The sequence below is a fragment of the Dipodomys ordii genome, unplaced genomic scaffold, assembly GCF_000151885.1.
Source record: "Dipodomys ordii isolate 6190 unplaced genomic scaffold, Dord_2.0 Scaffold55, whole genome shotgun sequence".
NCBI lineage: Eukaryota > Metazoa > Chordata > Mammalia > Rodentia > Heteromyidae > Dipodomys > Dipodomys ordii.
Genome location: NW_012267271.1, coordinates 8152209 through 8169183, shown reverse-complemented (window position 1 = coordinate 8169183; position 16975 = coordinate 8152209). Strand labels below are relative to the sequence as shown.

Genomic DNA, 16975 nt, shown 5'->3' with positions numbered 1-16975 from the left:
GGGTCTCCTCGGGCGGCTCTGGCACAGCACCCAGCAATGTTCCACTGGAAACTAGCCCTGGTCCTGGGCTTATGTCTACCGGCCAGCCTCAGCCTCTGGGTCCTGTGGTAAGCTGCACCTTGGGGCTCTCTCCCCTGACCACCCTCTATATTCAACCCCAAAAACCTGGATTCCCTTGAAAGTTTCCAGGCCCCATCAATCCAAGCTGACTCATCAGCTTCCCACTCCCCTCCCCAGCCAGATTAATTTTGGCTTCCACATTTTGCCTCATACTGACATTTGACTTGCAATATCCTCTGCTGAAACTATCCTTCCAACTATGAGGATCCCTATTCCAGCTCTCCCTCCTTCCCTCCCCCCCATCATACACACACACACACACACACACACAGCCTTTGGAAAGGTCTAGGGCTGTACTCCACTCCCAATGGTTAGGTAAGGCTCAGCATGGAGAACATAAATGCCCCAGGAGTGAATAAGTAAATGGGTGAATCGATATCTACATAGCAGGCACTGTGCCATATTAAAGAAATAGATCCTAGGATGGCAGGGACCTCCCCTCCCACACACATACACTATGCACTATAGGGGGTTCCAATGTGTGCCAACTGGGTGTCAGCCTGTTGGGCAGAGCAGAGTCAATGGGTGTTTTTCCTTTCCAGGGTGTATGTTGAGAACTGGATGCCAGTTTCTTATATACCGTACTACCTCCCCTGCCCAGAGATATTGTAAGTATGGGATGGGGCATGTGTGGGCGGTAGAGTGCTTGCCTAGCATGCATGAAGCCCTAGGTTCGATTCCTCAGTACCACATAAACAGAAAAAGCCAGAAGTGGCGCTGTGGCTCAAGGGGTAGAACACTAGCCTTGAGCAAAAGAAGCTTAAGGACAGTGCCCAGGCCCTGAGTTCAAGCCCCAGGACTGGCAAAAAATAAAAGAAAGAGAAAACTAGACCTTAGGCTTGCTAGTCAGTCGCTCTACTGCTTGAGTCGTGTATGCGCCAGTCCTTTTCATCAGATAGGTTAGGGTCTTGCAATTTTGCCTAGTCTGCCTCAGATCAAAACTTCCGGCTTCTGCCTCCCAAGTAGCTGGGATTACAGGTGTGAACTACCACAGCCAGCTTTCTGCCCAATTTTGTACCCTATGTGGACACAGGAACTGATTAACATTTGGCGAAATAAAGCCTTCTTCACTTTGTGGATGTAATTTTTTTTTTTTTGACAACTGAGTGAAAAAAATGGATTGGGACAGAATCAAGGGGCATCTGGCTCCATGGTCTTTCCTTTTTTTATGACAGCTACAGGAAAATTAAATATCTGAATTATAAGCTACTAATTAACAACAAAGTATGTTTTATTGTTATACATTATACATGTACTATGTATATACGTGTTTATTATTAAACATGGTCTATAATAGTGTCTCAATTCATTTCCTATTGTAAATAACACCATGCCACAGACCCAGGTAGAAAGAAAAATTTTTTTTTTTTGGGTCCAGTTGTGGGGCCTGAACTCTGGGCCTGGGTGCTGTCCCTCAGCTCTTCAGCTCAAGGCTAGCACTCTACCACTTGAGCCATAGCACCACGCCCGGCTTTTTTCTTTGTGCTTATGTGGTGCTGAGGAATCGAACCCAGGGCTTCATGCATGCAAGGCAAGCGCTCTACCACTGAGCCACCTTCCCAGCCCCAGAAAGAAAAATTTTGAGTCAGGTTCATACCTGCCATACAGCTGCTCAGGAAGCTGAGATTGGGAGAATCTCGGTTCAAGGCCAGCCCAGGCAAAAAGTTCACATGACTTGTCTCCACCAATAAAAATCTGGATATGGCGATGTGCTGCTGCCATCCCAGATGCCTAGGGAACATACATAGAAGGACCATGGTCCAGACCAGACTGGGCAGAAAATGAGACCCTGTCTGAAAGATAATGGAGCGAAAAAGGCTGGAAGAGTAGCCCACGTGGTAGAGGGCCTGCCGATTAATCACAAGGCCCTTCATGAAGAAAGACAGAGAAAGAGACAGACATTTATTTTGGTTTATGGTTCTGGTCCAAGGTCGAGGAGGTGCATCTAGTGAACTCTGTGCTGGCAGGGCCCCACAGTGGCATGGGGCATTGGATGGTGAGGCACAGGAAGTATACTATAAGTTCCCACTCCAGGAAATAGCATAGTGAGCCTATTAAATGTGAGGATTAACTATAAACAAAGCCAGCCGTGGCGTCAGTGGCTCACACCTGTCATCCTAGCTACCCAGGAGTCTGAGATCTGAGGATCAAGGTTCAAAACCAGCCCAGGCAGGAAAGGCCATGAGACTCTTATCTCCAATGAACCACTCAGAAAACCGGAAGTGGCACTGTGGCTCAAGTGGTAGAGCGCTCGCCTTGAGCCAAAGAGCTGAGGGACAGTGCCCAGGCCTAGAGTTAAGCCCCATGACTGACAAAAAAATAAACAGTGCCCTGGGATACACTCAAACCACATCCAAACCATAATAGTGAACAAGCTGGAGCCAGGTACCAGAGGCTCACACCCGTAATCGCAGCAACCCAGGAAGCTGAGATACAAAGATTGTGATTTGAAATCCGCCAGAGCAGAATGTCTGTGAGGATCTTTGTTAGGAACAATCTAGTGGACCTAAGGAGAGAAAGAAGGCAGAGACCTCAGCAGACCAGAACAGGTTTTAATCATGGCTGCAGAGGGACTCTATATAACATCAAGCAGGGTTGGGTTAGGGTTTTATACATTCTAGGGTGAGACTCTGGAATTTCTTTGTCCTGTCCTGTTTGGGATTTACGGTGCAAACAGTTCCATTTGGAGTTTTATGGTAGGGATATCATCCTGATTTCAGATAGGGTTAGGGGTGAGGTTTTCCTGAGAACAGGAGAGGCCCCTGGGGAAGGTGGTCAGTGGGCCATGGGAGAAGCAAAGAGTTAGGAGAATGAAGCAAATTCCCATCATTTGAAACCCTGACGGGGTATAAAAGGTTGAGGGATGTCGTGGTCTTTTCTGGCTACTACCTGCTCACATAGGGGCACTAAGGAGTCACTGGGTCTGGGGTCCTCAGGGTCAGGGTCTGCACTGGGCAGGGCAGGATGGTACAAGTGAAGCCTCCAGTTGCCTGCTATAATAGGATGTCCTTGTCTTGCTCCCAGGTAGTATCCTGAGTGAGGGCTGTTATCCTGTTAAAGAGAAACTTTTGAAAAATGTTGAGAAAAACAGGGTCCAAGAAGGAGGAGTAAGAGAATAATTGGTCCTAATAAAGAGGCCAGCCAGGGGGACCATGGTGAGAGGGAGCCCCACCACCATGTCCTTTGGGATGATTCCCATCATCTATTGAGATGTTCCTGCAACTGAGTTGAGATCAAACAAGAGGCGGACAAGGTGGCAGGACCAGTTGATATGAATGACACAGGAGAACACACCCTGGTCACAAGCCAGAAAAGTTCCATTTGGAGCACAAACCCAGTTGTGACCTATTACAGGGGAGGAGGAATTTCCATATAGCTGAACTGGGGGCAGGAGGGGACTGTCTATAGAGTTTCTGGTGACTGGGTAGGGAAGAACATGGTTGACTGGTTAAGAAGCTAGGGATGGATTGGAGTGATTAAAGGCCCAGTGGGAGGCCTGGAAGATTTCCTGTAAGTAGAATATAGAAGTCTAGATTATAGATTTCTGGACCACAGAGTATGGATGGGAGACCCAGGAAGGTGCCAAGGCAAATTGTCCTGAGTCCAAGACTCACTATAAATAGAAATAGCAGTTAACACAGGCAAGAATGTAAGTTCCTGTCCAGTTAGAAGATACACAGGAATGGACATTAGATAGGCATGCTTATGAACTATTTTCTTTTGATCTACCAGCTCTTGATTACTTTTTTTTTTTTTTTCTTTTTGGGTCCGGTCGTGGGGACTGAGCTCTGGGCCCGGGCACTGTCCCTCAGCTCTTCAGCTCAAGGCTAGTGCTCTACCACTTGAGCCACAGCGCCACTTCTGGCTTTTTCTGCTTATGTGGTGTTGAGGAATCGAACCCAGGACCTCATGCATGCAAGGCAAGCGCTCTACCACTGAGCCACCTTCCCAGCCCCTCTTGATTACTTTTGAAGGGACAAGCACAAATCCATTTAGGATCTGTCACCATCCCCTCTTATCTGAGCAGCTCTTCCCAACTGCCTCTGGATGGGCCCTTGTCACCAGGACCAGCTCTGTCCCTGTGGGTCCCCTTCTCCTTGCTAGGATAATGTCCAGCAAAAATAGGATGGCCCATCTGGCGTTTTTGTGTTTTGTTTTGTTTTGTTTTTTTTTGTCGGTCGTGGGGCTTGAACTCAGCTTGGGCACTGTCCCTGCGCTCTTCAGCTCAAGGCGAGCAATCTACCACTTGAACCACAGCGCCACTTCCGGTTTTCTAGTGGTTTATTGGAGGTAAGAGTCTCACGGACTTTCCTGCCTGGGCTGGCTTTGAACTGAGATCCTCATATCTCAGCCTCCTGAGTAGCTAGGATTACAGGCGTGAGCCACCAGTGCCCGGCCCATCTGGCATTTTTACTTGTTGCTGGGATAGCATGTCCAAGTTGGCCGAATCCTACATTGGAGGGAACTGAATGACAAATGGAATGAGGGTTTGTGCCAATAGCCTCCTTTTTTTTTTCCAAGTGAAGCAAGAAGATCAATATTGAAGGAGATCAGTAGAAATAGTTTTTAAGCAGGCTTACCTGGAACTTATTAAGAATCAAAGTTAAATCTGACAAACTTGTGGAGTCATCTGTCCCTCTGTGGGTCTGACTATGAGAGCTACAGAAGATCAAATATGCAAAGGTAAAACTCAATAGTAGTCATGATGAGAATTTTGAAACAACTGATTGAAGAATCTAGTTCTTAATTTCTTTATTTTCCTTTGTGCCAGTCTTGGGGCTTGAACTCAGGGCCTGGGCACTGTCTCTGAGCTTCTTTTGCTTAGGACTAGCACTCTACCACTTGAGCCACAGTGCCACTTCCACCTTGTCTGTTTATATGGTACTGAGGAATCGAACCCAGGGTTTCATGCATGCTAGGCAAGCACTCTACCCCTAAGCCATATTCCCAGCCCCTATTCTTAATTTCATATAGCACTTTAGGATACTGAGATTAAAAACATTGTAGATGCCACTAGCCCTTTGTGATTACAACAAAGAATGTAGAAACTGCTTGGTGTCCTTTAGCACTTATCCAATGTGGCTTATCTATTTGGGAAACAGGCATATTAGACAGCAAAAGATGCCTTTTTAGTTTTACATAATTATCTAAAGTGTGATCATTTGATAGCCCTTGACATAAATACTTAAGCATTACTTTACCTTCATAGATGGACATAAAGCTGCCTCCTGGCTTGCTTTGGGCTAACTTAAAAATTTTCTGAACTCACATAACATAGTTTTTTTTTTAATATAATGTCATAACTCTTAGGCACATTTGTTTGCACCCAAATCTGATGAGCTTCTTTGTGGGTTGAGTTTAAAACTGCCCCATTTTTTCCTCATGGCCTGTGGAGGTAGTTGAGTTTCCATTACCTTAGAACTGCAGGATGACTCTTCTCACAGTCGTTTACTGTTACTCCACCCAGAGCCAGGCTGCCTAGGCACAGAAGTTTGCTAGGTTTTTATCACAATCCAAACTGTCCTTCCTCCTTGCCACGGAGTTCGGCTCACATTCTAAGTATAATTAATTACCAAGGGGGCTACTCCCTAATTTTTTTTTCAAAGGTTTACCGTTTCTCCATCACAGATGGCTGGGTGTGGGGCTGGGAACAGAGTGTCTGGCAGACACAGCTGGAGGAGGTTGATGAGCTCAGTGGAAAGCTCCCACTCAGAAAGGGGCCTCATTCCTTTTACTCCTTCCATTGATAAATATTATTTATCCTTCTAACAAGCAGCACTTGACTTTTTTTTACTTTTTTCTGGCAGGCCTGGGGCTTGAACTCAAGGTCTAGGTGCTGTCCATGAGTACTCTAGCACTTGAGCCACAGCGCCACTTCTGGCGTTTTTGAGTAGTTTATTGGAGAGAAGAGTTTCATTGGGACTTGTCTCCCAGGGTTTGGCTTTGAAAGCACCAGCCCCGAAAGCTACACAGACACAGGAACACAGTCACATACCGAGAAAGGGATTTATTGTCAGCAGGGGTCTGACAGGCTAGCTCTCAGGACAGAGAGTAGCAGCAGCCTGTCCCTGGGTAAGGCAGTACTTATTGTCTAGGGGACTGGCTCAGGTGAGATGTGAGAGCCGAGTATTCCATTATGGTGGGCTAAGATTTATGGCAGCTGCCCAAAGAGTAGGTAAGGAGGCCTGCTGCTACCATTGATGGCTGTAACTGACCAAATGGAGGAAGCTGGTTACCTGCCTGCACCAAAAGGGCCCTTTGTCTGCCAATCTGGGGAGAAGAGCATGTCAGACTAACAGCCTTGGAACCATGAGCCTCAGATCTCAGTCTCCTGTAAGTAAGGAGGCCAGGTCTGGCCGGCGCCATATTGGCCACATGGTGGTTGGTAGGGTCTGGCATCTTGTTTTCATGCTGGGGGAAGGAACCCTCCCTCCCCCATCACCTGCCTCCCAGGTAGTGGGCATGCCCAAACCCCTAGAGGCAGGCTGGGGCAGGCACTTGGATGATAGGTTAATGAATCTGTCAGTCTAGTTCCTGGGACTGGGAATTTCCTAAGCATCTGCCTGCCCCCTGTGTGGACCTATTTAGGCCCAGACCAGCCTAGCCACCAGACTCCATGCCACGTGGTCACTGTGATTGTGTCCTGTGTCCTGTCTCCAGTCATCATGGAGTCCCAATTCAGCTCTCTATTAATTGGCTTGTTGGTATTGTTTTTGTTCTTTCTTTCCTCTTTAGCATGTTTCCTGGCTGTGTACCTTTATTTGCGAGCTACAGACCTTTGTAACAACTGGCATCCTGCAGCCTGTTAACTGTAAAGACTTCAATATTCTATATTTTAAAATATGGCTTCCAGGATGATTTACCTTACAACATAAGCAGCACAGAAAGTTACAACTGATGTCAAAAGACAAATAATTTCAGGAAATATCAGTACCAAAATGTATCAGTATTCAAGATAGAAACACTTGGTTTGCTAGAAAAGACTTTTTCTCACACCATAATGACAGTTTTTATGCTTTAAAATGAGGTTTGAGCATGCTCACACACACTTGTGCACAAAAGTTTTAAGACACACTTAGGTCTTAAAAGTGAAAGTCAGCTATAAAAGCCAAGAGTTGGTGTCTGACTTTGGGAAGTCTTGTTTTTCCTCTTTGGTTTCTTCATCCTGATAAATATGCTAAAGGCGTTGATGGCCACGTTAAACAGCTCTTTGTAGAAAGTTTGGTCAGCTTGTTGCTATGAATACATTTACAAGACAAAGAAAGCTACTTTACTTTGCTTCCAGCCACCCCACCCAGTATCAGCCACTCAGGCTCTGCAGGCAATGGGGCAAAGGTGGACTGAAGAAGTTTGCCTGGAGAGGACAGTTTCAGCTAAGAGAATCTGGATGACAGAGAGGAAGAACATAGCAACAGGAGCAGGAAGGAAAACAGGCTTGGACTTAGGGAACCCCTGACCACTTGCCACCCCATTGGAGAAACTTGTATCTTACAATATTGTTGGGTCAAAAGTGCTGTATTCAGGCCAGTGATTGCAAATTACCTCTTGGTACTGAAGTCAGATTTCTAAACTGTTAAGCTTTTTTCTTTTGTGATTGTCCAATTGATGCTGAGGCCAAATTTTTATGCAAAAGCCGATATGTTTCTTTCTTTTTTGGGGGTGGGGAGGAGCCCAGTCATAGGGCCTGAACGCTGTCCCTCAGCTCTTCAGCTCAAGGCTAGCACTCTACCACTTGAGCCACAGCGCCACTTCCGGCTTTTTTCTTTTTGTTAATGTGGTGCTGAGGAATCAAACTCAGGGCCTCAGGCATGCAAGGCAAGTGCTCTACCACTGAGCCATCTTCCCAGCCCCATGTTTCTTTTGATTTTAGGTCTGGTTTCAATCCCGGAACAACTAGTCCTCAAGAAGGAACTTAGAGGGGGTTCTGGGACCTAGCCTGTGTCACTCTTGAGAGCACCAGCCAAAGGGCAGCCGCTGGGATGGACAGCTGCAACCCCATGTCCTTACAAGCCAAACCCCTGGGGACGTGGGATCCTCTACAGAGGGACTGGGCATCCCCAAAACCAATCAGTCAGAGGGAGCAGTCCCTGGGGACCTACAAACAAAAAACAGAAGTTTCTTTCTTGGGGGACCTTCGAGAGGGAAACTGGAATCTTCACTTTGCAATGCCAAGAGAGAGGTGGTGAGTACAGGCAAGCCAGTGGCAAAGGATCTCTGGTCTGGAGGTAGAGAGAGAGAGAGAGAGGTGATGTGGGGAAAGCATGGGCTAATAGCAGCGTTTACCAACCCAGCCAATGAAGACCCAGGCAGGCAGCTGAAGCTGAGGCCTGACCGAGTGGAGGCATCCACTCACGCACAGGCTGCAGTTTAGTGGCAGCGTGGGGGGATGGGCAGGGGGCGGGGAGCTCTTGAACCCCTGTTAGCCTTGAGGGACTGTCTGGCTCTCTGAAAGTGGCAGGAGGAGGGAGGCAAAAGAGGGGAGACAGAGAGAGACACAGCATCCCTTAGATGAGAGTCCTCCTCCGGGACACTCTTCCGGTCAGGGAACCATCTGTTAGGAAACTAAATCATCAGCTAGGAAAGATCAAACGGACAAAAGGAGAGAAAGGAGGCAGAGACCTCCGCAGACCAGGTTTTAATCTTGGCTACAGAACGACTCCATATACCCCCAGCAGGGTTGGAGAAACAAAGAGAAAGAAAGAATGGGGAGTGGGGGGGGAAGGGGTTAGGTTTTTATACATTCTAGAGTGAGACTCTTTGGGATTTCTTTGTGCTGTCCTGTTTGGGGATTTGTTGTCCTAACTGCCCTGCTTGGGATTTATGGTGCAAACAGTCCCGTTTGAGGACTTACGGTAGGGGTGTCATCTTGATGCCGGCGGTCCCCCACGCTCAGATGAGGTCAGGGGTGAGGTTTTCCTGAGAACAGGAAGGCCCTGGGGAGGGCAGTCAGTGGGCCTTGGGAGCAGCACGGAGATTCCATCACGCTTCTCTCCAATTAACCACCAAAAACCAGAAGGGGAGCTGTGATTCAAGTGATAGCGCACCAGCCTTGAGTGAAAAGCTAAGGGACAGTACTCAGGACTTGAACTCAAGCCCCCAGTGCTGGCATATACCACATTACCACCCCCCCCCAAAAAAAATGTCCAGCCAGGGGCTGGTGGCACATACCTGTAATCCTAGCTACTCAGGAGGCTGAGATCTGAGGATCGTGGTTCAAAGCCAGCCTTGGCAGGAAAGTCTGTGAGACTCTTTATCTCCAAATTAACCACCAGAAAACTGGAAGTGGCCCTGTGGTTTAAGTGGTAGAGAACTACACTTGAACTAAAGAGCTCAGGGACAGTGCTCAGGCCCAGAGTTCAAGCCTCACAACTGACCAAAAAAATCATCACTGGAGAATTAGCTTTTATGTTTTGTTTTTTGTTGGTAGTAGGGCATGGGCGCTGTCCCTCAGCTCTTCAGCTCAAGTCTAGTGCTCTACCACTTGAGCCACAGTACCTCTTCCAGTTTCCTGGTGGTTAATTGGAGATAAGAGTCTCCACGGACATTCCTGCCCAGGCTGGCTTTGAATCAAGATCCTCAGATCTCAGCTTCCTGAGTAGCTGGGATTACAGGTGTGAGCCACTAGCATCTGGTGAGAATTAGCTCTTGTGACAGTGAAGGCTAGACAGACAAGTCTCAGCACCCAGTGCAGAGTGGAACTTGTGGACCAGGAGTGGGATTTCTTTTGAGGAACCATCAGTTCTTTCCTGAAGGCCCTGGAACTAACAAGGTGGATCCATCCAGCTTTCCCAAAGAAATTTCCTTCATCTAGAACCAGCCCATACAGGTGCATCATCTATGCCAAGATGATGGGCACCAGTAATGGCAGTCACCATTACTGGGGTTAATCGGCTCACCCAGAGTCCTGGTTCTCAGGCTTTTGTGGCTGCTTAGTCCTGCCCAGTGCCTATGTGGCTGAAGAGGCATGCGCTTTGGGGCCTGCAGGGCTGCATCGCAGACTGCCAGACGCTGGCTGTCTTGTTGGCCCTGTTGGAGAACCCAGCAGATCCCAGAAAATGGGTGGAGCTATGGGAGGGGCTAGAGGGAGTTGCTGGAACCCCTGTATTCATGAGCAGCACCAACAGCTCTCTCTCTCTGTTGCCTCTGCACCAGCAACATGAAGCTCCAGTACAAGGGGGCGGAGCCAGCACAGCCTGTGGGCGGGTGAGTAGCCGTCCTTCCCCTCTGTGGTCCCTGGGGAAGTGAGTGTTGTCCCTCACACTGGCCCTTCTTTTTGTGGCAGGTTGGAGTACCTTCAGCCCAAGCTGCTGGAGCAGAGGTCAGTATCCGAGACGTGGCAGGGGAGGGGAAGGACCGACAGCTCTTATGTAAGGATTGAGGAGATCCAGTGTGAGGGTGGCCCTGGGAACTACGAGTACCCCAGACCCGAGCTTCCGCTCTGTTCCTTACCAGCTGTGTGACCACAGGATCTTTTGTAGGAGGCTGGAGGAGCAGATGGAATGGTATTGTAGCCAGGTACCCTGGTGCCCAGCTGTAATCTCAGAACTTGGAGGGGCAGGGGCAGGAGTATCATGATTTCAAGGCCAGCTAAGGCTAGGGAGGGAGGAACAGAAGAAGAAAGGAAAGGAAAGGAAGGAGGGAGGGAGGGAGAGACAGAAGAAAGAAAGAAGGGAGGATGGAAGGAAGGAGGAAGGATAAGGAGAAAGAAGGATAATGTGACACATGCTTAAGTGCTCATCACCCTCATGCTGCCCTCTGGCCGGCACGGGGAACTCCAGGTGCTAGCTGTTATCTCCACTTTCCACACAGGGAAACTGAGGCCCAGTGTCAGGGACCAGGTTGACCCAAGTCACACAGTGTGAGGAGGAGAAAGTCAGGGCCAGGACAGCCAGGCTTCAGGAGTGGGGGATGGAGTGCCCTCAGCTCTTGTATACACATCCCCCCCCCACCCCGCTAGGCCCACGGAGCTGCTGATGCTGACACCCTGGCTGGCGCCCATTGTCTCCGAGGGCACCTTCAACCCAGAGCTGCTGCAGCACCTGTACCAGCCGCTGAACCTGACCATCGGGGTCACCATGTTTGCCGTGGGGAAGTGAGTAGTGGGCGAGGCGGGAGGCAGCGTCTCCTGGGGCAGCTGGGGCTGGCAGTCCAGAGGAGAGGCAGGCCCTTCTCATAGGCCCAGCAGGGTGCTGAGCAGACTGTGACAGGGGAGAAGACCCCTGTGGAGGGGTCCTACCTCAGTGTGTGTGCACGTGCAGGTCCGCACACACACAGATCCCAGAGCTTGAACTCCAGGCCTGGCCGCTGCTCAAGGCTGGTGCTCTACCACTTGAGCCACTGTTCTACTTCCAGCATTTTGGTGGTTAATTGAAGATAAGCGTCCCATGGATATTTTCCTGCCTAGACTGGTTTCAGACAACAATCCTTAGATCTCAGCTTCCTAAGCAAGTGGGATTCCAGGCATGAGCTACAAGCACCCAGCTGGACTTGTCTGTAGGTCCGCGTGCGAGCACATTTGTCCTAAGCACTGTGGTCAGTGGGTAGGTGACCCCGGGAAGCCATGCCATCCTCTTCTCCACGCCCTCTACAGCTGCACCTGCCTTCCCTTGATTCTCCCCGCTACTTGTTCCTCGCTATTTCCTTCCTGCTCATCTTCACTGTTCCTGCCTGTAACAAGCAAGGTAAAAATAACCAAGTAATAAAACAGGAAGGACTGGGAGAGAGTGAAGGAAGGGGTGACATTGTCCAAAAAGAAATGTGCTTTTAGGACAGGGAAAGTGGCTTAGTGGTAGAGTGCTTGCCTCGCGTGCATGAAGCCCTGGGTTCAATTCCTCAGTACCACATACACAGAAAAGGCTGGAAGTGGTACTGTGGCTTTCAAGTGGTAGAGTGTTAGCCTTGAGCAAAAGAAGCTCAGGGACAGTGCCCAGGCCCTGAGTTCAAGCCCTGGGACTAGCAAAAAAAAAAAAAGAAGAAGAAGAAATATACTCATTACCTGACTTATTAACTGTAACCCCTCTGTACATCACCTTTATAACAATTAAAAATTTAAAAATAGTGGTGCGGGGTGCTGGTGGCTCATGCCTGTAACCCTAGCTACCCAGAAGACTGAGATCTGAGGATCACGGTTCAAAGCCAGCCTGGGCAGGAAAAGTCCATGAGACTCTTCTCTCAAATAAGCCACCAGAAAACCAGAAGTGGCACTGTGGCTCAAGTAGTAGAGTGCTCACCTTGAGCTGAAGAGCTGAGGGACAGCGCCCAGGCCCAGAGTTCAAGCCCCAACAACAACAACAAAAAGTTAAGAATATAACAGGGAAGGTTATGGGCAGATTATGAAAATGGAGGATTATGAGAATCCCTGAAAATATTGCCCGGCACTCCAGAAGAGCTCAACAAAAGCTTGTGTTGCTTATGACTGTGGTTTTCACATTAAGGCTGGGAGCTGGTTGCTCATGGCTGGATTCCTAACTGCTCAAGAGGCTGAGATCCAGGGAACCATAGTTCAAAGCTGGTCAGGGCAGGAAAGTCTGCAAGGCTCTTTATCTCCAGATAACTAGAAAACAAAGAAACAGGAATAGAGGTGTGGCTCAAGTGGTAGAGTGACCACTGAGCAAGCAAGCCAAGCAAATACAAGGTCCTGAGTTCAAACCCCAATACAAGCAAAAAATAAGTAAACAAACCACCAGTGAGGATCCACCTTACAACAGTCCTAAGGGCACAGTTCAGGTTGAATATCCCTGATTTAAACTGGATGTGGGAAATTTACCTAGAACTCACCCACAAAGGTTCCCTAATTCAAACGCATGAAGCTGGGTTTTCAGACTCAGGTCACTGTAGGAATTTGACAGATGAGCCCACGAGGACCCTAAGGTTAGGTTTGGGTGGCTGCCTGAGGTGGGGAGCTGGGGGTGGGCCGGAGCCCTGGACCCCACACACTGTGCTGGGCCGTGGTGCTGACAGGACCACCGGTCACCAGGTACAGGCCGTTTGTCCAGCACTTTCTGGAATCAGCTGAGGAGTTCTTCATGCGCGGTTTCCAGGTGCACTACTACATCTTCACTCCCAAACCCGAAGCCGTCCCCAGCGTCCCACTGGGCCCTGGCCGCCACCTCAGCGTGATTCCCACCCAGGACCACTCCCACTGGGAGGAGATCTCCATGCGACGGATGGAGATGATCAGTAAGCACATTGCTGGGAGGGCCCACCGGGAGGTGGACTACCTCTTCTGCCTCCATGCAGACATGACCTTTCGGAACCCGTGGGGCCCTGAGACCCTGGGGGACATGGTGGCTGCCATCCACCCAGGCTACTTCTCTGTACTCCGCCAGCAGTTCCCCTATGAGCGCAGGAGAGCTTCTACTGCCTATGTAGCAGACAATGAGGGGGACTTCTATTATGGTGGGGCAGTCTTTGGTGGGCGAGTGGCCAACGTGTATGAGTTTACCAGGGGATGCCATATGGCTATCCTGGCAGACAAAGCCAATGGCATCGTGGCAGCCTGGCAGGAAGAAAGCCACCTGAACCGGCGCTTCATCTCACACAAACCATCTAAGGTGCTGTCCCCTGAGTACCTGTGGGATGACAGGAAGCCCCGGCCACCCAGCCTGAAGCTGATCCGCTTCTCCACGCTCGACAAGGAGACCAGCGTGCTGAGGAGCTAACTGTGGACAACCTGGGGACACACAGTCCTGCAGCCCTAAGATAGGTGAAGGAGAGCCCCGTCCTGCCTGCCTCATGGAAATCCAACCAGGAAAATGGGTGTGCAGGAGCGGCTGTGCTCTGACCAGTCTGGCACAGGAATGGTCAGGAATCAGAAGATGAGAGGTTCAAAGGGCAGGGCTCAGGCAGGAGCAGCGGGCGTCAGAGGGGCAGGCCTGGGGTTTCCACCATCTCAGAGTGCCTGGAATTCCGCTGTGTCCCCACTTCTTACATAAAGCCTTGCTTGAAGTTGTACGTGTTTCAACACATGGAAAGCACTCTGGACCCCTTTGGCTTCCCGAGTCCTGGGTACTAGGTCCTCCCTCGGGACCTCAGAACAATTCTGAAGTGTTTTTTTACGCCCGTGCCCCGGTGGCCTGACTGGTTGCCTCCTTTCTAATTGAGTTAGGAGTTGTTTCATCAAAGGTGGTGTGTACGAGGCGCTAGCAGCTTTTTGCCTGTCTACCTTGGCTGTTCTGCCAGTCAGACGGTTCTGGGGATACAGGAAGACTGGATTTCAACTACAATCAGCTAGGGGAGCAAGGACAGTCATTCCAGCAGACCTGAGCCACAGTTGGCTGCTGCCTCATGCAGGAATTGATCTGGGCGAGTCCTGGTGAAGCCCAGGCCTGCAGACAGATGTGCCAAACACCTGCCTGTGGAGCCCGCCAGAGAGCTTCCTGTATGTGGCTCCCAGGCCAGGATTAGAGGGTCTGCCAGTGTGGCTGTTCCAGCCAGGACTCAGAGGGACCTCAGAGGCCTGTGGAGCTTCTGTCTGCTCAGTGGGGCAGAGATGGGGTGTGACATGGGCCTAGTGCCTACTCCCCTGGAGACACAGTGTCTTGCATGACAGGAAGAAGACACAGGGTGAGCTGGAGGTACACCCTGCAGCCAGGCAGCATCCCAGCCTGACCTCTACCCTGGCAAGCCTAGGGGTCAGTCTTGAGTCCACTTCTTCCTACAACCGACAGCTTTGCTGGTAAGCGGGGCCAGATCACAAGATAGGGCTGGCAGAGTGGCCAGTGTCAGCATACACCCTAGGCTGGAGGGAACTAGAGTGGCTTCCTGGGCCGAGGGATGATAGACCCTGGCTTCTGTCCCTGGTAGGGAGCATCTGCCGGGGAATGGGAGCATAAGACTTGTCAGCAAAGCAGGGCTGGGTTGAAGAAGCAGACCCTGAACCTGGGAACTGTCAACCTTGTCCTGAACTCACTGCCAGCTACCTCTGTGCCCGGGCTCAGCCAGCTTGGTTGGTTGGCACAGCCTCTCCTAGTCCGACTGTGGGTGTCTGCAACCTGGGCTAATCCCACAGGCACTCTGGCTAATTCTACTCCATCCTAGAATATGACCCTCACACAGCCCAGAAGTTGGTTTTCTAGAAGGGTGAAGGGCCTGGTTTATGAGCTGTAGAAGAGGTTTGACTCCTCGGAGGAAAGTGACCAGAGACAGTCCCAATGGGGACCATTTTGCCCCAGATTAGAGCTTTGTATGAGGACATCCACCAAAATGGCCAGGGTAGATCAAACACTTGTGGCTCTCACCTGTCATCCTAGCTACTCAGGAGGCTGAGATCTGAGGATCGCTGTTCAAAGCCAGCCCAGGCAGGAAAGTCTGTGAGACTTCCAGAAAACTGGAAGTGGCACTGTGGCTCAAGTGGTAAGGTGCTTGTGTTGAGCTGAAGAGCTAAGGGACAGTGCCCAGGCCCAGAGTTCAAATCCCACAACCCACAAAGAGAAATAGAAACCTAAAATTACGAATTTATAAATGTTTGCAAATCTCCACCCCCACTCTGAGCCTTAAACTTCCCTTCAGGAAGAGTGCTTCCCTAGTCACACATTACCTTCAAAATCACAGCGCAGCCCACAGCGCCTGGCCCAACACACCCTTTCCCACCGCACTGGTAAGTCAGGCCTGGTCAGCTCACCAGGCCAACTTCCTGGCCCGTTCCTGACATCACAGCCTCTTGGAAACCTGCCTTGATCTGTGCAGTGCGTGCTTTCCCACACTTCCCCCGGCTCACAAGGCCTTATTTACAATACAATGTTGCACCCTCCCCAGGAGTGAGGCTGAGGAGGTCACCCGTTAGCCCTGGCCAGCTGGTGTTCTCTGGCACCCAGGTACCCATGAATCCTTGTGGGAATGGCTGGATGGGAACAGATGAGCAAACACCGCTTTAGGAGTTCGCACCTGTGTGATGGGGTACAGGTGTGTCCACCCCACTGAGCCTCAAGGACTAAACAAGATGAATGCTAGGAGACTTTCGGATACCTGCCCTTCCGAGGCAGCAAGGGTGACGTGTCACTAGTAGCAGCAGGCTTGGTCTGGGAGGAGGTGAGCTGCCAAAGCACCCAGTACACAGGGTGGGAGGTGGGGTAGGTGGAGGGGGGCTTGGGGATGTGGCTCAGTTGATAAAAGAGTGCTAGGGCAGTAAGTAAAAGTCGAAGATACCAAGTTGGAGTCCTGGTCTCAGACTTAAAAAAAGGATTGGGAAGGTGGCTTGCCTTGCATGCATGAGGCCCTGGGTTTGATTCCTCAGCACCACATAAACAGAAAAAGCTGGAAGTGGCGCTGTGGCTCAAGTGGTAGAGTGCTAGACTTGAGCTGAAGAGCTGAGGGTCAGTGTCCAGGCCCAGAGTTCAAGCCCCACGACTGACAATAAAAAATAAAAATGGACTCCTAGGAGCTCCAAAGACCACATCCCGGGCTTCTGTGAAGAGCACAGTGTCGGGGTCCATGGACCTGAGTTCCAAACACAGCCCGGCCCCACCACAGCTGTAACAGGCCTGCTCACGGGTGACTTCTCAGAGCCTGTGTCCCCAGTGGGTCTAGGATTGCGCACGACAGCGCTGTGAGCGCGGGAAGACAGGAGGCTGGTGGAGAAGAGGGGTGACTTCAGTGCGCAGGCACAGGGCCACACCTCTGCCCGTCGGACGCGTGCTGGAAAGGGGGGCTGACCCCCTAGTCCCCTGGGCACAGCTGGTGCGGTCACTGAGAGCAAGTGGCAGGTGAAGCTAGATGAGGGGGTTAGAGCGAGGGGCGGGGACGCCCTGGCCTGGGCCCCGCAGGTGGCAGGGGGAGCGGAGCGGAGGCTGGGAGGAGAGGGAGGGTCACGTGCGCGCGCCGCCCGCGGTCCCGCGCAGGCCCCGTGCGCGCGTCT

General features: G+C 50.6%; 1 protein-coding gene across 2 annotated transcripts; it reads left to right on the top strand.

Moving 5' to 3' along the window:
- Positions 1 to 36: 36 nt before the first annotated feature.
- On the top strand, positions 37 to 13781 carry Gbgt1 (globoside alpha-1,3-N-acetylgalactosaminyltransferase 1). Of its 2 annotated transcripts, XM_013021358.1 has the most exons (6): positions 37 to 107; positions 663 to 728; positions 10273 to 10323; positions 10403 to 10438; positions 11078 to 11212; positions 13097 to 13781. In XM_013021358.1, the coding sequence occupies exons 1-6, from the start codon at positions 37 to 39 to the stop codon at positions 13779 to 13781; spliced, it is 1044 nt and encodes a 347-aa protein (XP_012876812.1). The 2 variants fall into 2 exon arrangements, with proteins under 2 accessions (XP_012876812.1, XP_012876813.1); XM_013021359.1 differs by lacking the exon at positions 10273 to 10323.
- The last annotated feature ends 3194 nt before the right edge of the window (positions 13782 to 16975 follow it).